Source organism: Lolium perenne, chromosome 6 (assembly GCF_019359855.2).
Source record: "Lolium perenne isolate Kyuss_39 chromosome 6, Kyuss_2.0, whole genome shotgun sequence".
NCBI lineage: Eukaryota > Viridiplantae > Streptophyta > Magnoliopsida > Poales > Poaceae > Lolium > Lolium perenne.
Genome location: NC_067249.2, coordinates 12,162,332 through 12,183,132, shown reverse-complemented (window position 1 = coordinate 12,183,132; position 20,801 = coordinate 12,162,332). Strand labels below are relative to the sequence as shown.

General features: G+C 48.0%; 1 protein-coding gene across 1 annotated transcript; it reads right to left on the bottom strand.

Annotated features, from left to right (window-relative positions):
• Positions 1–3,300: 3,300 nt before the first annotated feature.
• On the bottom strand, positions 3,301–5,211 carry LOC127308872 (high-affinity nitrate transporter 2.1). Its single transcript, XM_051339776.2, has one exon. The coding sequence runs from the start codon at positions 5,120–5,122 to the stop codon at positions 3,590–3,592; it is 1,533 nt and encodes a 510-aa protein (XP_051195736.1). The 5' UTR covers positions 5,123–5,211; the 3' UTR covers positions 3,301–3,589.
• Positions 5,212–20,801: the final 15,590 nt, after the last annotated feature.

Genomic DNA, 20,801 nt, shown 5'->3' with positions numbered 1-20,801 from the left:
CAATCGGTCGCCCCTCTCAAGGTGTTTGACGGGAAGACCGTTCAAAGTTCTCGACAAGACGCAACTGATTACGCCTTAGCTGAACGAGCATATCAGTTTGTTCAAGGGAAAGATTTGGTCGAGAATCTCAGGAAGGTACCAACATGTATGCGTAACTTGCATTCGTGGTACCTTAAGGCCTCAAAGGAAGGGATCGAGACTATCATGGTGCGAGTTAGGGAAGAGCACTACTTCCAGGAGTACTGTGTCAACGTTGACTTCGCCGAACTCTTTCAGTTATATAATCTCCGGGCCCTCGACAAATCAATCATCAGTTGCTATTGTCTGTAAGTGATTTATTTATTTAATTTGAGAAGTCGTTCATTGTCTGCAGATTATAATCTTTTGTGCGCTATATTATGCAGATCGAAGATGCTCGAATGCAAAAGGGACGATATCCACAGACATTGGGTTCATTGACCCGAACACAATGCATGTCAAAACCATAGATGATCCCCTCTATAACAAGGATACACCGCAGACTTTGCTAAGGTTTTTGAAGCGACAACGTGACAAAAAGCTAATACTTTGGCCTTACAACCGAGTGAGTCTTACTGTCTTATAACACATTATATTTTGCTCACCGTATGTCAAAATTTTAACTAATGACTACATATTGAAACGTGCGTAGGTTTCACTTTATTCTTCTCGTCATCAATTTGGAAATTGGAGAAGTCGAAGTCTTGGACTCACTAAGCAAAGAAAAGGATCTATACGTGTCTTGTTTTTTAATGCTCAGAAGGTAATTTTAATTCTTATCGGTTTGTTTCGTTAATTTCCTGCTTTGAACTAATTGATGACTCTTTTATGCATTTTCTTTTGTCGAGCAGCGTATGGCAAACTTTCATCAAGGAAGATACGTCCGTGAATGGCCACGAAGCTGCGATGGCGTGCGAAAGTAAGTAGTACTACCTAGGTCCACACACCTTTCAATTATCATACTTGACTATTGTTTGATTGAATTATATTCTTGTAAAGAAATGCCCGCAACAACCTCCGGGGACCGATCTCTGTGGATTCTTCGTTTGCGAGTACATCCGCAGAATTGTCAACGAGAGAACGAATAATGAAAGAAATAAAGAGGTACAAAAACAATCTTCACAAATTTGTTTTGTTATCATAAGTTGTGCTGAGTTTCAGTAATAGTTGTTTCATGTATTCATTTGTATCTTATTCTTTTATAGTTGGCAAGAAAGCGGAACAAGCTCTCAATCGATGACCGCTTCATAGCAATAGGCGAGGAATTGGCGGGATTTTTCCTTCGGGACGTCATACCACCACTCGCAGAGCACCACAATGAATGAAGATGTACATGTTACATATATCGTTGACTCGAAGAGTACCACTATGCTACATGTAATAGACATATATAGAGTACGCCTCGGAGAGCACCACTATGCATGAAGATCGATCTTCATGCATAGTGCTACTTAATTTGCGATCTCATGCAATAACATGTGTGTTATATTATATGCACCAACTTGCTATGCATCATCTTGATCTTCATGTACTACCTAAACCCAAACGCGTTTCTGGTGCATCGACGCGATATGAATCAAACCGATATCCCTAAACCTCTCCAAAACCCTAAAAAGCCAATTCTCTGCCGCGGCAGAGATTTGGGAAAATTCCCTGCCGCGGGGGGAACCTTTGGTACCGGTTCGTATTACCAACCGGTACCAAAGATCCTTAGCCCTGAGCTCTCCTGGTGGCCCACGTGGAGGCCCATTTTATACCGGTTCGTAAGCAACCGGTACGAAAGGGGGGGGGGCTTTAGTGCCGAATAATTTGTACCGGTTGCAAAACCGGTACGAATGCCCCTCTGGAACCGGTATAGATGAGCATTTTTCTACCAGTGATAAGCCATTCGCTGTGGATTGATAGATCGATCAGCTCCAGCATGTAACTGAGCTGTACTTTCGCATTCTTTACAATAAAAGGAAACGACACTTCCAGGAACGTTGGGCTAACACGAATCCTGTTTAACTGAAAAAATATGTTTATTTCAATGGTTCTTGTAGTTGACGCTTCTAGCTAATTTGTAGTTAATTAATTCATTAATTGAATAAGTATTTTGCAAAAAAAAAGTTGTTGAATGTATTTTTTGTTGTTAACTAACTATAATGGATCATGCATGCTTTGTCTTCACCGTGACGCACTCCTGTTGTCACACGCAATCACTAGCAAAATTGATCGTTGCTACTTTATATTGTACCGGTCGATATTTTTCAAACAATTTTTTTTAAAGAATGAGAATCCCTTCTTTTCATGTTTTGGCTCGCACGTATTTCATGTAAATTTGACTATACATTTTGCCATAAAAATATACTGTGAAATTTGTAATAGAAGAAAATTCCCAAGGGTAGAATTTTTTTGGCACATAACTTACATATTTCTGACCATAATGAGTGTATGACGTTGTAAAATCTGACAAGACGAAGTATGTAGTGACACTTACTCAATTGACCATAATTTAGTTAAGCACGTCGACAAAAAACTTTTTTAAAAAGCAAAAAGAACCTCATATATAGCTCATGTTGCTCGTTGCTGGACCAAGGCAAGCCATCCGTCCCTTCTGTTTCGCGATGTCCTAAATCCCAGATGAGGATACACAATGTCTTTCCACCCAGTACAATGCTGCTAATTAATCTTGAAACATATACAGATATTTTTTGGATCGTTATGAAAATAACTATCGATAAAATAATTAAACCATTTCTTCTTAATGTCAAAAAAACCTCAACTCCAAATAATATACTCGACAGCTGAAAGATAAATCCAACTGTATGGTACAGTATATGACAAGGGGTTGAGTTTGAACTTTGAAGCGCAAACTGTGTGTATCTTTCTTTAACGAGATATTCTCACATATTTTGTTGTGAACCTCACTACTATGTCTTTTTTTTTATTTCTTCAGCTGTGAAATTTAGATAGGCTCTTAACACTTTGAAGTAATTTTGATCAAGCAACCCGTACGTTGATATGAATATTTTAACGTTGCTTGTAGCAATTATTCTGTTTACATAACTCATGCACGCAAATTTTAGCAGCTCGTAAAGATGTGTATCTTTGACTGGTTTAGGGGGCATTGAGGAGACAAAGTCAAATATTTGCATTTGGTTAGTTGGTTTAATATGGTATTAGAGCATATATGGCACTACTCCTCTCCAAGCCCTAGCCCATGGATATATGTCCATGTTTCCATAATTTCTTCGAGGAAAAACCAGAGGTGTATATATGGAATGGCTACATACATGTCTCAAAATTCAAACATTTTCTTGTAATATCGGTTCCACTGTGGTACACAAAAGCTCGCTCACAAGCATTCGAACATTACATGCGCACACAGAAGCGCAAGAGCATCATCCTGTATAGACTATACTAGAGAAGGTAACTAAAACTCGCTACAGCTTATTACGTTGGACTCCATGCATGGCGTATGTATATACGTGTGTATATACTAACGACGAATTGTATGTGTGCGTATATATGTAAAAAACTTGGATCGCACACATAAAGACGTAGGTGAGAGATAAGGTCCTAGTACATCTTATGCGTGCTGGGGTGTATTGTTTTGTGGCGTGGCGGACGTGGCGAGGATGACATTGCGCCTACCGCGCTCCGAGCGGCAGTTCTCAGCAAACTTTTGCCCGGGCAGGTGCAGTCCCTCGCGCTTCTCCTCCTCTGTCCACTCGGACGCGTAAAAATCTTCCTCAGTGGCGTTGGCGTTGGCCGGGAAGAACATGGAGCCCCACTGTGGGAAGTGCACGAAAGCAACAGGAAGCGTGCAACACATGATCATGATGCCCATGTATTGAAGCCCAGTGCCAGTTGAGTACTGCGATGACGTGAAGAAAAGAAGCTGCGTGAGCCCCGCACCAAAATTCCCACCAGCGCCCGTTAGTCCAGAGATGATACCGAGGGATCGCCGGGAGATGAAGGGAGCGACGCCAAAAGTGGCTCCACAAGCAGCTTGGGCACATACAGAGAAGAGTACCATAGCGGTGACAGAGGCCGGAAGTTCAGACGCGCGACCGAGCCATATGCAGAACGCGCCACCAGCGGTCTGGAGGATCCAGAGATTCCAGAGGCGAGCACGCATACCAAAGTAACGAGCACCAAGGTCGGAGAGGTAGCCACCCGTTGGGCGAGCAACGAGGTTGGCCATGCCGAAGCAAGCTGCAATGGTGCCAGCGGTACTGAGGTCTAGGTGGAAGTAATCGAAGTAGTACTCCGCGATGACATTGTCAGTGGTGAGCTCAACACCCATGCTGTAGCCGTAGAGGAGGACGAAAATCCATGTCCGGTAGTTTGTAACAGCGCCCCATAACACCTTGGAAAACTTATCTTTCTTCATATCTCCTTTCTTCTGGAGGCTTGCGAGGTTGCCATCGGGAAGATCTTGCCCCAGTGTGAGCACGAGTAGACCCATGATGATGTGCATCATCCCTGGCACAAAGTAGGCGATGCGCCATGCCACGAATGCTGTGGCACCGCACTTCTTGATGGCGTGGAAGACGAGCGGCATGATGAGTTGAGTGGCACCTCCACCCATGTTGCCCCACCCTGCCGCGAGCCCGTTGACAGTGCCAATGATCTTGCTATTGAACATGGTGCTCATCCAGTACTGGCACGACACAAAGGTGGCTAGTGAGAAGCCGATGAGGAAGCGGACAGTGATATACCCTGCTGCATCGTCGATGAGTGACATGCAGAAGACGGTAGGCGCGGCGAGCATGACGAGGAAGGCGCAGCCGTAGCGCGGACCAAGGAGGTCGCATACGGCGCCCATGACAAGCCTGGAGAAGATGGAGCCAGATACGGATGCTACACCGGCGTTGCCGATATCAGCTTTTACGAGGTTAAGGTTGTCGCGGATGATGGGCACCAAGGGAGCGGCGGCGAAGGTGGAGACGAAGCACGTGAAGAATGAAATCCACGAGAGGTGAAAAGTGCGCATGTGTGGGTTGGCGAAGGAGAAAAGCCGAAAGGACTTGGCCTTGTTCTCCGAGTCCACGGGCAGCGAGAACTTGCTCGGTGCTGCCTTCCCCACATCCCCATGGGCGCTACCCTCCACCTCCATATCTTCCTCTTTGATAGCAACTAATAAGCTGCTACTCCTTAGTTGCTGCTCTGCTGTCTCTCGAGCTTGGCTTGCAATGTAATGGCGGTGGTGGTTTATGTTGTGAATCTTCCATCGATCAACGGGGTACTTATAGCAACCGGCAGTAGAGTTGGCATTGGCATGATTCCCTCAATCGATTCTCTGGTAGCTAAGTTGGAATTCAGAGCCTGCCCTTTGGACATCGTAGAACATCAATCAACAGTTTAACAATAGCATCTGACGGAGTAGTGAGCGAGTTAATTAACAGGTACTAGTAGTGCTGGAATTGAATCTGGAGGCGAGGAGAAAATTAATTACTAGTTTAACGGGTGCTAGTACTAATTAAGGAAACCTCCGCGCCGCATCTCCCGTGTCTCTGGCTTTTGGAGCTCCGTTTACTTTGCTCCACGGGATCCACCAAGGATCAAGGTTGGCGTGTGCGTGACTCGACGCGTAGAGATGTGTGTACGTTGACCTGTAGTATATCGTAGAGGGGTAAGATGAGGGTCACGTTCACCTCGTTTAGTGTATTTGGATGCAGATTTCGAACATTAATGTAGCCGACTTCTCTATTGATCGTCAGAACAGAGGGCTGAAATGTTAGTTTAATTTCCGTTTGAATCTAGATGTAGTAGATTTCACTTTGTGTTAAGTACATACGCACTTCCGTCAGCTGCTTCATTGGCTCAGATATTTTGTCCGAGTAAATTTCACTTTGCACATGTTAGAGGTTTCAACCTCATTTTTGAAGAAAACAATCGTGATATTATGATAGTTGTTTTCTTTTCATATTTGATCTCTTAATCGTGAACTTGTGACATCATTACTTCATTATAATTCTCTATAAGCTATTCAGCCGTATCAACCTATCAGAATGGTGTGGAAGCTGACTTGGTGGATAACTCTATGCGTATTTGTTTCGAATAAGAACTGTCACAAGATCACAACAGCTAGATTGGAGGTGATATATGGTATAAACCTCTGTTTCAATTTTTACCACCCTTTTTCCTGAATATATATCATATATGTATGCAATTGATCAAGATACAGCCGGCTCACTTGGGCTAGCAGAACCTATGTCTTTTGCAGGAATCGGATGGCCACGATGCTTAACATGCCTTACAAATTTGATCTCTCTGGTCGTGAAATCTATGTTCAAAGAATCGAATCTGTCCACATTATTACGTACTACAAATCCGATGTCAACCCTGATATCCACATCTAAATTCGATAATTAATGTAGATACTATGTTGATTTCTGTTTGTCTGAACCTTAGCTACGTTCAGAGCGACAGGGTGATGTGCCGACGATCGGTTAGAATACTCATAGTGGGAGTAACATAGATAGTAACATCACACATCTCAAGGTATTTTGATGACATGGCATGACAATAAATGAAGAAAAAGAGTGAGATGGTAACTAGCTATGTTACCATAACATAACACACCCCAAAGAAAAATGAGTCTATAACATAATAAATGACACAATGCATGATACCACATATAAGTTACTACCCACTATAAAGGTAGTAACCTAGACTAGTAACATGGGATATGTTACTAGTCTAAGTTACTCCCCACTATGACCAGCCTTAGTCACCTCATGGGGTCAAATTAACTACTTAATTGCCTCTTGAGAGCCCCTACTTAGCTACATACACAACATATATGGCATTCATTCATTCACACACGCATGCATGATGATCGATGAATCATACGGATCGATCGCGATGTATGCAAATATCCAGCAAAAGTCGTACGGACGTATGTGTCTATGCTTGCATCATTCCATGACCACATTTTGTCTCAATATACAATCAGCTAGGGGTCATTGTTATGTGATTCAACGGTGCTAATTAACCCCTCGACCCCAGGACGTCGTATGTGTTCACATCATGGAATTGTCATCACTTGTATTGATTAGTTGCTACTTGCACTAGTAGAAAATCTCTCATCAGTACCGGTTCCAGAGGGGCATTCGTACCGGTTGAGCAACCGGTACAAATTATCCGGCACTAAAGGCCCCCCCCCCTTTCGTACCGGTTGCTTACGAACCGGTATAAAAGGTCCCTCCACGTGGGCCACCAGGAGAGCTCAGGGCCAAGGAGCTTTGGTACCGGTTGGTAATACGAACCGGTACCAAAGGTTCCCACCCGCGGCAGGGAAATTGCCCAAATCTCTGCCGCGGCAGAGAATTGGATTTTTAGGGTTTTTGGAGGGGTTTAGGGATATCGGTTTGTTTCATATCGCGTCGATGCACCAGAAACGCGTTTGGGTTTAGGTAGTAAATGAAGATCAAGATGATGCATAGCAAGTTGGTGCATATAATATAACACACATGTAATTGCATAAGATCGCAAATTAAGTAGCACTATGCATGAAGATCGATCTTCATGCATAGTGGTACTCTCCGAGGCGTACTCTATATATGTCTATTACATGTAGCATAGTGGTACTCTTCGAGTCAACTATATATGTAACATGTACATCTTCATTCATAGTGGTACTCTGCGAATGGTGGTATGACGTCTCGAAGGAAAAATCCCGCCAATTCCTCGCCTATTGCTATGAAGCGGTCATCGATTGAGAGCTTGTTCCGCTTTCTTGCCAACTATAAAAGAATAAGATACAAATGAATACATGAAACAACTATTACCGAAACTCAGCACAACTTATGATAAGAAAACAAATTTGTGAAGATTGTTTTTGTACCTCTTTATTTCTTTTATTATTCGTTCTCTCGCTGACAATTCTGCGGATGTACTCGCAAACGAAGAATCCACAGAGATCGGTCCCTTGTGGTTGTTGCGGGCATTTCTTTACAAGAATATAATTCAATCAAACAATAGTCAAGTATGATAATTAAAGGTGTGTGGACCTAGGTAGTACTACTTACTTTCGCCTTCCATCGCAGCTTCGGTGTCCATTCACGGGACGTATCTTCCTTGATGAAAGTTTCCCATACGCTGCTCGACAAAAGAAAATGCATAAAAGAGTCATCAATTAGTTCATAGCAGGAAATTAACGAAACAAACCGATAAGAATTAAAATTACCTTCGAGCATTAAATAACAAGACAAGTATAGTTCCGATTTTTTGCTTAGTGAGTCATAGACTTCAACTTCTCCAATTTCCAAATTGATGACGAGAAGAATAAAGTGAAACCTACGCACGTTTCAATATGTAGTGTCATATATATAAGTCATTAGTTAAAATTTTGACATACGGTGAGCAAAATATAATGTGTTATAAGACGGTAAGACTCACTTTCGAAGTTGTAAGGCCAAATTATTAGCTTTTTGTCACGTTGTCGCTTCAAAAACCTTAGCAAAGTCTCCGGTGTATCCTTGTTATAGAGAGGATCTTCTATGGTTTTAACATGCATTGTGTGCGGGTCAATGAACCCAATGTGCGTGATATCGTCCCTTTTGCATTCGAGCATCTTCGATCTGCATAATATAAGCGCAGAAAAGATTATAATCTGCAGACAATGAACTAGCTGAGCTAAAGACTTCTCAAATTAAATAAATAAATCACTTACAGAGACAATAGCAACTGATGATTGATTTGTTGAGGGCCGGAGATTGTATAAGCGAAAGAGTTCGGCGAAGTCAACGTTCACACAGTACTCCCGGAAGTAGTGCTCTTCCCTAACTCGCACCATGATAGTCTGGATCCCTTCCTTTGAGGCCTTAAGGTACCACGAATGCAAGTTACGCATACATGTTGGTACCTTCCTGAGATTCTCGACCAAATCTTTCCCTTGAACAAACTGATATGCTCGTTCAGCTAAGGCGTAATCAGTTCCGTCTTGTCGAGAACTTTGAACGGTCTTCCCGTCAAACACCTTGAGAGGGGCGACCGATTGAACGGGTTGTTGTCCGAGCTGGTAGACACTATGTATCCCTTTTATCTCCCTGATACCCGATTGAACGGGTTTTGTCGCCTCGATCATCTTGTCATACGACCTTTCAATAGAACGCGCATAGTCAGATGGCGGCGATGGTACAGGGTCATATAGATTGTCAACGGTACGCACAACTTTCTCCCGATCTAGTGTCTTCTCGAAAGGTATCTCTGGCACTTTCGGTGCAAAAAATTTCTTCACCTCGGCCTGAACGGCCTCCGCGTTTTCCTGCGGAGTTTTTTCCCAAGGTAACTTCTCGCAGGCGGCAGTTGTTTCTCCTTTCTAGCTTTCTTCCTAGGCGGCGTACCGTTCCGCTTAACGGACGCTGTCTTACGCGGAGGATCTCGAGATGGTGGACTCACGCTGGGGTCCCTCTCAGGTAGGTGTGGACTTGGCTGCTCACCAGGACTGCCACCAGGAGGAGTCGATGGCATTTGCTGCTCATGTGTAGGAGTCGGTGGCCTTTGCAAAAGGACGACGTATTTCTTCGGCCATAGGGCGAAACCGTGCTTGACATCCGCCAGTGTCCTCTCATCTTCACCTCTAGGAATATCAAGCTCCACTTTTTCAAAACCCGAAACAACTTCATCCACCCCGACACGAACACAACCAGGTGGAATGGGCATATGATGGTGCATTGCTCCATCTTCACTTGGGTATACATAGCCGACCGCCACCTTACCGTACGCGGTCTGATTAACATATGTAGCTCGCAATCTGTCTTCTCCGTGACATAATCCACGGGGTAGCTTCCTCCACATCCGTCAAGATGCGAGGAACCGACACTGCTTCTTCGCTGAGATAGGGCAGCATCGGCTTGTGGATCCTGTAGAAACAGCGGCTGATCAGGTGCCCTCTGATTTCTCTCAAGAGCCTCCACCCTAGATAACAACTCCGTTACAATGTCGGCGTCCTTCTTCTTCTTTCGCGAACGGCTTCTATAAGTGTCAGCGCTGTCCGGCCACGCTTCCTTCATGGTGAGACCTGGGCGAGCTCGTACCCGTCCAACATGTTCGGGGTTCCCAGAGCGAGTGTCAGCTCGTCATTCTCTCGATCGGGAATGTACTCTCCCTTTCCGACCTTTTCAATTGCATCTACAAGCTTCGGTACAATTGCCTCAATTTTTTCTTCCATTTTCCCTTCGCAACGATCAACCCTGTCTTTGGGTCCAACCTGCCCCATGAGCGAACAACCAGAACTTGGACCGTTCGGGCCAGTCCCATGTACGTGGAGTGATTCCATGATCCATCAGTTTATTCTCAAACGCTGTCCACTTCGGAATGGCACTCTTGTAGCCACGACCCCAAATGATGCGGAAGTTTCTTCTTTGCAGCATTTTCGGTATTTTCTTCGATCGGGACACAAAAGTAGACGATTTCTTATACTCCTTAAATGCGGCCCAGTGATCTTTTATCTTCACTAGATTATCATCGAATCTTTGGATCTTCATTCTTATATTTGTCCCATAAATTTTTCTTGAAGCTCTGGAATTGTATGGCCATCTTCTTCCATGTCCATTCCTTGACTTTATTCTTCTGGCCTTCCGTCATGTCTTCCGGTAGGCTGAACTTTGTCAGTAGCGTGTCCCAAAGAAATTTTTTCATCTTGTCGTTGACATAACTAGCACCACTCACCGGGTTCTTCGGCTTATGCCACTCTTGAATGCTGATTGGTACATGGTCCCTAACAATAACTCCGGATTGACTTGTAAATTTGCGGCAAAACTCCTTGGGCTCCACTGGTTCACCATTATCCTTGAATGCCGTGAGGGCTAACCTGCCCTCGCCCTTTAGCACCCGCGTCGGGCCTCGGTTTGATCTACCAGACTTGCTCGATGATCCAGAAGGCTAAAACAAAAAATTATTCGTTAATAAGTGCAATACAAATAAATGAATGCATCTAGGGATGAACATATAGACTAATTGATACATAGATATACACCTCGCCGGAGTTTGTGATGGACACTTCGTTGTCTCTTCTAACTTGTTCAGACTCAAGTCCCTCGCCAAAATCATTCAGAAAGTCTTGGAACTCGTTGTCATCTCCATCGTCGGGTTCCGGACCACGGGCACTCTCATAGATCAATTGCTGCACCGCTTCTTCCCCCTCCTCATCTCGGACGAAGGTGCCGTCCTCCATACCTCAATGTCACTGCAAAATTAAGAAAGCAATTGTATTTCATTCATCATGTCATGATCATATAACAGATTGCTAGATGGATAACAATTGAAATGAAGAAAGCAAAAAAACCCTAACGGACCGCCACGGCCACGGACACGGTGTTCCCCCTCCTCCTCTCGCTCTTCTCTCTTTTTCTCGACCCTAACCCTAACACTCGGCGCTCCTCCTCTCGCTCTTCTCTCTATGTCGCGGCGGCACCGCCACGGACTCGGCACCGCTTCTGAGACCCTAACCCTAACACTCGGCGCTCCTCCTCTCGCTCTTCTCTCTATGCCGTGGCTGACAATTGGTGGTCTTGGTTTGCAATTTGGAGTTGGTTTGTGAATATTCCAAAATTTGGGGCAATCTAAAATTTGTTTCAAAGTTGCCACTTTGCATGCTTATATTAAGAGTTTGACTTTGAATCAGCAAGGTTGACTTTGACCAAGTTGTTCACTTTTATGAGTACTATTGATCTGGGCAAAAAGATTAGCAAGTTTAGTTTAGAAATAGTTAACCAAAGGGGCTCAAAGTAGGCATCATATTATTTTTGGCAGATTTGACCATTAGCATGTCACTTAGGTTTTTTCACTTTCTTCCCTTTTTCTTTGATTTTCTTTGACCCAAATGGTGTTGTCTTGTGTTGAAATGGTATAGGGTTGTGTTTTAAGAATTCAAACCAAGAAAGTATGGCCTTTGCTCAAATTTGCAAATTGGCCATACACTCACAGGGCAGGGCAGCGGCACGGCGCACTGAAGCGGGCAGCGGCACGGCACGGCGCACGGCGGCAGGCAGCAAGACGGCAGCGGCAGGGGCAGGGCAGCGGCAGCGCACCGCGGCAGGGCAGGCGCACCGCGGCAGCGGTAGGCGCACAGCGGCAGCGCACCGCGGCAGGGGCAGGGCGCGCTAGCTGGTGGCGGCGCGGCGCGGCTTTTCCTCGAACACCTGCGGGCGTGCGTGAGGGGAGGCCGGCGGCGACCGTGGCGCGGCAGCCGACGCGCGCGGGCTCCTCCGGCGAGGCGCGCCGGCCAGGGAGGCGACGCGAGGGAGGCGAGGAGGCGAGGAGGGAGAGGAGGGCCGGGTGCTCACCTCGGTGAGGGCGACGGCGGCGGGGAGAGGTGGAGCGGCGCGGGCGACGCGGCGACGACGGCGGCGGCCGGTGAGGGCGACGGCGGCGGCTACGGCGAGGGCGACGGCGAGGGCGGCCGCTACGGCGACGGCGACGCGGCGACGGCGGCGGCTACGGCTACGGCGAGGGCGAGGGCGATGGAGCTCTGCGAGGTTGGCGCGCGCGCGCGGAAGAAGAAGTTGGGAATTTTTGCCCGCGCTAAGTCCTTACTAGGGGGAAATACCTTTGGTACCGGTTGGTACCACCAACCGGTACGAAAGGTCTTTCGTACCGGTTGGTGGTACCAACCGGTACCAAAGGTTTTTTTTTGTTTTTCTTTTGCTGTTTCTTTTGTTTTTGTTTTTCTTTTCTTTTTCTTTCCTGTTTCTTTTGTTGTTTCTGTTTCTTTTCTTTTTATTTTCTGTTTCTTTTCTTTTGCTTTTCTATTTCTTTTTTCTATTGCTTTTCTTTTTTTTTCTGTTTCTTTTCTATTCCTGTTTCTTTTTCTTTATTTTCTATTTATTTTTTCTATTTATTTTTTCTATTACTTTTCTTTTTTCTTTCTTTTCTATTTCTTTTCTATTTATTTTTTCTATTGCTTTTGTTTTTCTTTTCTATTTCTTTTCTATTTCTTTTCTCTATTCTATTTCTTTTCTTTACTCTCGCCACGACGCCGTCCGCACCGGCAACTTTCCCGCCCCGACGTCGCGCGGGAAACTTTCCGGCCACGACGCCGCGCGGGAAACTTTCCCGCCCCTACGTCGCGCGGGAAACTTTCCCGCCACGACGCCGCGCGGGAAACTTTCCCGCCACGACGCCGCGCGTGGGAGAAAAATGGCGGAAAAGAAAGGGCGGGAATGAAATTTTATTACGATTGAACTCGAATTAAAAGTAAAAGAAAAGCCGGCGGGCAGCGGCCTGTCAACACAGTGTAGAGCCGGGAAGAGCCTAGAGCTGCGGCTGGCTGAGACCCCTCTGAGCGACGGCCCGCAATGCTCTTCTGGTCACACGCGGCGATGCGAAGTGCAAGGGCGTGCCACCTGACCTATACCTGGTCAGGAAGGTGATGGGGATGCCTCGCTTAGTTCCTGCAAGGCATACACGTAAACATTAAATACGAGCCTCGATCGGCTCTCAGGTTATCCTGTGAATCGGCTCAAAGAGCCGATCCACCCATGATTCGTACGGGGTGCACGAATACTTGGTGATCCTGCTTGATCAAGATATAGCTAATGAGATCTACGACGATTTAGGGTTTTCACCGCATAATCGGATCATCCTACTCCAGGTTGGGCCTCGCGGCCACGCACGGTGCTCATAAGCCGATCCTAAACAAGGCCTAAAAACCAACATGGCGTTGATCCTCGGAACATCCTGTTTAGGACTTGCGAACGCCACCCTACGTGCCGCTGGATCCTCCCCCCCTTTGTAAGGCCTAACTATTGCAGATATTAAACTAATCCTTGCAGAACAAGGAGCAATCGTAACGGATCAGATCTACTAGATGATGAACAAGCGGTGCCGCCCCACGCTGAGATAGGCGTGAGGGCGGCTAGACATGCAAGGGCTGCACTACGTAAGCATGTTATACGAAGAGCTATGCTAACCCTAACACATCTATGATAACTACGTTGCTCGCCATCAAAGACGCTTCGATACGAGCAACGCATGAACAACGTGGAGCTTGTGCTGCCTAGATCGCAAGATGCGATCTAGGCAGCATGTCGCTACTACCCGATTGAAACCCTCGAGATGAAGGAGTTGGCGATGCGCCGAGATTGGTTTGTTTTGGGTTGAACGTGAGTTGTTGTTTATTCCATAAACCCTAGATATATATTTATAGTCCAGGGACTTTCTAATTCGGACGATGCACCTAACCGTGCACGATTAAAACTATAACTTTCAATCTAAGTTGCGATCTACTATATTACAGATACATGGGCAATTCAGCCCAACTTAGTGTATAAGGCCAATTCTTGTTCTTCCTTCCATGTATATCTTCAAGTCAATCTCAATCGTGGCCCACCTCTCGACTCGGTCAAATTCTGGTGATAACACATGCCCCCTGGTTTTGGAAATAACATTTCCAAAATCATTGTGCTTTCCTTTCGAAGGGTCATGTCGTGGCAGATCGAGCCATTTGCGACATCCGTCATTATTATGCCCTGTCCTCTCAGCTTCTCTGCAAAATTTGACAGCTACGACATTACCCCTTCGGAAGCTGTAATGGCGATAATTCCCACCAGGTTTCTCATTATTCAACCGTGCCGACTGGTTAGTTATCTTTATCCCCTTCCTCTGTTCCAGACCATCGGCACCCCCAAAAACCCTTCGCGCACTATGTCTTCTTCTTCCTCCGCCTCGTCGGGACTTTCCTTCGAGTCCTCTTCTCCCAAGCCGATGCCGGCACCGAGCCCACAAGAGGTCCATGCGGCCAACATCCGCCGCGCCATTGAGGCCGGGGAGGAGTCGGACCATGACTTCTCCATCTGGTCCGAGGACGACCAGTCCTCGACGGACGGGGAGAGCGACCTCCGCTTCCTTGCCAACGGGAATCGGAAGAGGAGAGCGATGACGATCGCTTCTCTGGGATGACTTTACCTCCTCCGAGGTAAAGGAGGAGGAAGAGGAGGAGGAGGATGACGACGACAGCCCTCGGGACGAGCCGCCGGCCAAGCGCCATTGCCCCTGGCCGGGAATCTCGAGTGATTATGATAGCGGCAGACGACGACGCGTGGAGGACGAGGACAATGAAGGTCCTGCCGGCGGCCGCTACAGCGGGCGATAGCGAGCCCGCCGGGAGCAGTGCCGACAGCCCGACGACGACGGTGACGACGAGGCAGTGACGGCCGTAGAATAGGACCTCTAGAATAGGATCAGCAACGATAGACGGGGCAATGTATCCCCTTAGTACTCCCTTTTGAGAGCAATCAGCTCTTCTATGTAAGAAATCTGGTTTATCAATGAAGAACTTTTCCCCAATTTGATTTCGCGATTTCTTCGGAGTTTAATTGAGCCGATTCCCTCTTCTGCTGACCCCGCCGATCGTTACCTAGCCAATGCCCAACGAGCCGATGACAACGCACCGGTATCTCAATGTCCCATCCCTTTGAGCTCTGGCGGACAACTAGGCAGACGACGTTCTCCACGAGAGCCCCCGGAACCACTGCCGACACGACTTGCTCTGAAGTCGATACCCTTTGGGTTTTCAGCCCGATGAAATTTCAATCGGCTTCTTAAGAACGGAAGTTTTGCGTCATCAGTTGCCCCCCGAGCCTCTATCAAGGCGAGCATATTAGTGGACTAACCAAATGTGTCGCTATCGGTTCCCAAGTCAGGATGCGGACCCAGCCGATTTCAGCAAAATCGGCTCTTCAGAGCAGAGAGAACCTTCAGGGTGAGCTGCCCCCCGAGCTTCTTCAGTCTACTTCGCGCCTTGTAGGTCAGATCGGCTCCTTCCCTGTGGTGGATCTGATGCAACCCATCCTTAACCTGATCTGTACATTACTCGCAAAAGGAAACCAAAGGTTCTTGAAGAGAAAACCGAAGTCATCAAGCCACTCAACTGAGGAGCTCTTCCATTAGAATCTCTCTTCGTGACTCACTTCTGCTCCATTGACCCTTTACTGCTCATAACAATTTGTTCCTCTCTAGTCGATGGCCACGTATACGCATCGGCTAACCCTTTTGTTTTTTTTTTTTTTATTTGGCGATTTTTTAGAATGAATCGGCCCCCAATATTCCACTGCACGCATGTCTGCACATGTTTATCTGCATATGTCCATCTGACTATATGCCCCCCGAGCCGAATCTGCTAAATGACTGCAGATATCGGCTTTCATGGTTAGTCAGGGCACTGCACTTGCACATCGGCTTCGCAAAGATTCATGCCGACTTTCATCTGCCGACGTGGCCGCTGCCCAGTAGATCGTTGCTGACCATAAACAGAATATGTGCAGAAGATAACTTTGGCCGATTGCTGGAATCGGCCTCCACATTGCTTGTTCGATGAAGGTTTTGTAATGTCCCTCCATAAATTTTTTGGGGCCGATCACAAAGATCAGCCTCCCCCGGTTTGCTCATTGGTTTAATCTTGCTACTCGGTTAGACTGGATAAAACCAACCCAACCTCTGACTTGATGCGCCTGCTGTCGTCCACCTTGAGTGCATCGTATAATCGTGGAGCGCTAAGCTCTGTCGGCAAGACGAGCACCATGTTTGTGCCAGCCGATGTTTCATCATCGGCTTTCCTTGCTTGGACGCCACTCCATTCTCGTGGACGACCCTCTTCATCCAGGGCTCGCTGAACCTTTGCAGCCGGATCAGGTCGTGCCTTCCTTAGCGTGTGCAAGTATAACCTTTCGGCTTCCTCCAGGGCCGCGCAACCGCTGAACCTGCGTTTTTGTGAACGGCTGAGTCCGTCGGGGCACCACCTTGGACGGTGGTACACTGTCTTCTTCTTCTTCTAGTCCCTCGTCTTCGGAATCCTCAAGATCTGCCCAACGAGGTGACTCGGCACGTTTGCTACGTGGCGGGAGAGGCCCTAAGCGCTTGAACACGGACACGTTGGCTGCCTCCTTCTTCTTACGGTTGCATTACGGCAATTGCCGATTGTGGGCAATCGGCTCATTCCTGAATCCCAGAGTGTACGAAGAAAGGGCGGTCGGTGTACGGCATTGTCATCTTGCTCCCTTGATGTGTCCGTGGCACGGCGCTCGTGCTCCTCCTCATCGCGATCCCGCCGACGATGTCTTGGCTTCTCTAGCGGGACGATCTCCTACATCATCCTAGTTGGACCGTCGGCGTTGGTCATTCTGACTCACCTCTTTGTTGAGGAGGTGAACAGAGAGAGGTCGTTGATAACTTATATTCTTCACTTCTCCCTCTGTGACGTAGCGCTTGCCATCATGATGGAGCCGATCGCGTGGAGCAGCCTCCTCTGTATCCTTGCTATGAGAGCAGCTGCCCTCATCTCCATCTTTGCCGAGTGGTTCCAGGTCCTACCATGTTGATCTTGAACGTGGGACCTGGCTGGCAGCCCTCGAGGTAGGTGACTTCCACCATGTTAACGGCGGGGGAAGGGTTGGGTGTCGACCTTCATGGCGTGCTGGTTGAAAATTAACGCCCCTTCTCTATCGCCGCTTGGATGTGCTTGACGCCACACCCTGCAGTCGTTGGTGGCATGGGAGAGCGAGTTGTGGAATTTGCATTACGGCTTTCCATTTAGCTCTTGCGCCGTGGGGAACTTGAGACCTTCAGGAATCGTCAACTGTTTCTCCTTGAGCAGGAGGTCGAAGATTTGTTCAGTCTTGGTCACGTCAAAATCAAATCCACTGAGGCGGCCCTGGTGGCTTTACCCATTTGCGGGACACGGGGTTCCTCCCGAGAGTCCATTCAGCCACTGCTACCTCTTGGTCTCCCGCGGGAACTTCGTCTTCCTCTGCATCGACCAGGACTACCGCACGCTTGAACTTGTCTTGGTACAGGTCAGGGAGGCGCTGGTCATATGCCGATAGTTTCGAACCATATGCGCCGGCGAGGATAATCTGCTTGGGAGGCCATGTCCTTGAGCTGTGTTGCAAGGCCAGCTCACGCCAACTCGGCGCTTCCTTTTTCGGTTATACGAACCGAATAACATCGGTTCCTAAGATTCCTGAAGCGCTGGGTGTACTCTGTCACCGTTTCTCCGCGCTTCTGACGTAGTTGTGCTAGATCGGCAATGCTAGACTCGGAAGCTTCTGAATGGTATTGCGTATGGAATTGTTCTTCCAATTGCTTCCAAGACTGGATGGAGTTCTTTGGCAAAGAGGTATACCATCCAAAAGCCGATCCCGTGAGGCTGTGAAAAGAGCCTCACGCGTAGCTGATCCGACAGAAGCCGGTCCTAGTTGCGCCAAATATCGACGGCCGACGTGCTCGATGGAGCTGGAGCCATCGATCCACTGAATTTGGAGAAGTCGGGAGCCGATATTTAGGTGGCAGCGGGATCATCTCGTACTCGTCGGGTGCGGCTTGGAATAGCCAATTGCCCTTCTTTTCGGCGCCATGCCGAAGCTGGTCTCTCAGTATGGTACTGATCTGATCCATTGTCTTGGCTGCGGGAGTTGCACTACGAAGATTCGCCAGGGGTGGCGTACTTAGCCAGCCATGTTTGCTTTTCCAGCTACGAGCCAAGCTGCGGGAGCCGGGCTGCGGAGTTTCGTCGGGGTGGCGTACTTAGTTAGCCACGTACGCACTTTTCAGCTACGTCGGCGACGTTCCTCCTGTCTTCGCCGGAGTCCCTGATGTTGTGGCCTGGTTTGAGAGTGCCCAGTTGCCACAATCTGGCACATACGTGCACGCGTATCCTTGAGGGATCTCCTTGGGCGCCTCAGCCAAGAACTGGTAGTCACTAGGGTCACCACCAATCTTGTAGACGACGAATGCCGGTGTGGCCGGCACTTCCCAGGTGCGCCAACGCATATGGCAGCGGTGGACGGAGGCTGGAGCGGCAACTCTCCTTGATGCGTCCCGAGAGCTGGTCTGACGGCAGTGCGGTGGCTCATGATCTCCTGGATCACGCACGAGCGAGACGCTCCAACACGTTGACCAAGTTTTCGAGTGGCGGTGTAGTGAGTGAGCCACCAAGTAGTTGATCTCTGCCGTAGGCCACTGGTGCGTTCCTCAGACGGGGCGAGAGATCTATCCCATCGAGTGCACCTTGCGGTGAGAATCCCTTCCATCGATGCCATGGGAACGGGTTCTACGAAAGAGCCGATGAGGTCGTCTTCGAGGGTGACCTTGATCTCGTCGTATCTCTTCTTGAGCTCGTCGAGCAGCTCCTCGTAGGTGGGCGGCGTGCCGTCGCCGCCATCTCGGATGTAGATGGCGATGTGGTTGATGTAGACGAGTGTCCCACCGGGCATGCCGGAATGTGTTGTTGCCAAAACCCACCGGCGGGCAGCGGCCTGTCAACACGGTGTAGAGCCGGGAAGATCCTAGAGCTGCGGTGGTGAGACCCCTCGGCGACGGCCCGCAATGCTCTTACGGTCACACGCGGCGATGCGAAGTGCAGGGCGTGCCACCTGACCTATACCTGGTCAGGGAAGGTGATGGGGATGCCTCGCTTAGTTCTGCATGGCATACACGTAAACATTAAATACGAGCCTCGATCGGCTCTCAGGTTATCCTGTGAATCGGCTCAAAGAGCCGATCCACCCATGATTCGTACGGGGTGCACGAATACTTGGTGATCCTGCTTGATCAAGATATAGCTAATGAGATCTACGACGATTTAGGGTTTTCACCGCATAATCGGATCATCCTACTCCAGGTTGGGCCTCGCGGCCACGCACGGTGCTCATAAGCCGATCCTAAACAAGGCCTAAAAACCAACATGGCGTTGATCCTCGGAACATCCTGTTTAGGACTTGCGAACGCCACCCTACGTGCCGCTGGATCCTCCCCCCCTTTGTAAGGCCTAACTATTGCAGATATTAAACTAATCCTTGCAGAACAAGGAGCAATCGTAACGGATCAGATCTACTAGATGATGAACAAGCAGGGTGCCGCCCCCACGCCTGAGATAGGCGTGAGGACGGCTAGACATGCAAGGGCTGCACTACGTAAGCATGTTATACGAAGAGCTATGCTAACCCTAACACATCTATGATAACTACGTTGCTCGCCATCAAAGACGCTTCAGTACGAGCAACGCATGAACAACGTGGAGCTTGTGCTGCCTAGATCGCAAGATGCGATCTAGGCAGCATGTCGCTTACCTGATTGAAACCCTCGAGATGAAGGAGTTGGCGATGCGCCGAGATTGGTTTGTTTTGGGTTGAACGTGAGTTGTTATCACCAGAATTTGACCGATTCAGAGGTGGGCCACGATTGAGATAGACTTGAAGATATACATGGAAGGAAGAACAAGAATTGGCCTTATACACGAAGTTGGGCTGAATTGCCCATGTATCTGTAATATAGTAGATCGCATCTTAGATTAAAAGTTAGAGTTTTACTCGTGCACGGTTAGGTGCACGTCCGAATTAGAAAGTCCCCTGGACTATAAATATGTATCTAGGGTTTATGGAATAAACAACAACTCACGTTCAACCCAAAACAAACCAATCTCGGCGCATCGCCAACTCCTTCATCTCGAGGGTTTCAATCGGGTAGCGACATGCTGCCTAGATCGCATCTTGCGATCTAGGCGGCACAAGCTCCACGTTGTTCATGCGTTGCTCGTCTTGAAGCGTCTTTGATGGCGAGCAACGTAGTTATCATAGATGTGTTAGGGTTAGCATAGCTCTTCGTATAACATGCTTACGTAGTGCAGGCCCTTGCATGTCTAGCCGCCCTCACGCCTATCTCGGGCGTGGGCGGCACCGCTGCTGTTCATCATCTAGTAGATCTGATCCGTTACGATTGCTCCTTGTTCTGCAAGGATTAGTTTAATATCTGCAATAGTTAGGCCTTACAAAGGGGGGGAGGATCCAGCGGCA

Bases quoted from the DNA above. Each gene is read 5' to 3' on its own strand.
- LOC127308872 (XM_051339776.2), bottom strand. From the start codon at position 5,122: ATGGAGGTGGAGGGTAGCGCCCATGGGGATGTGGGGAAGGCAGCACCG.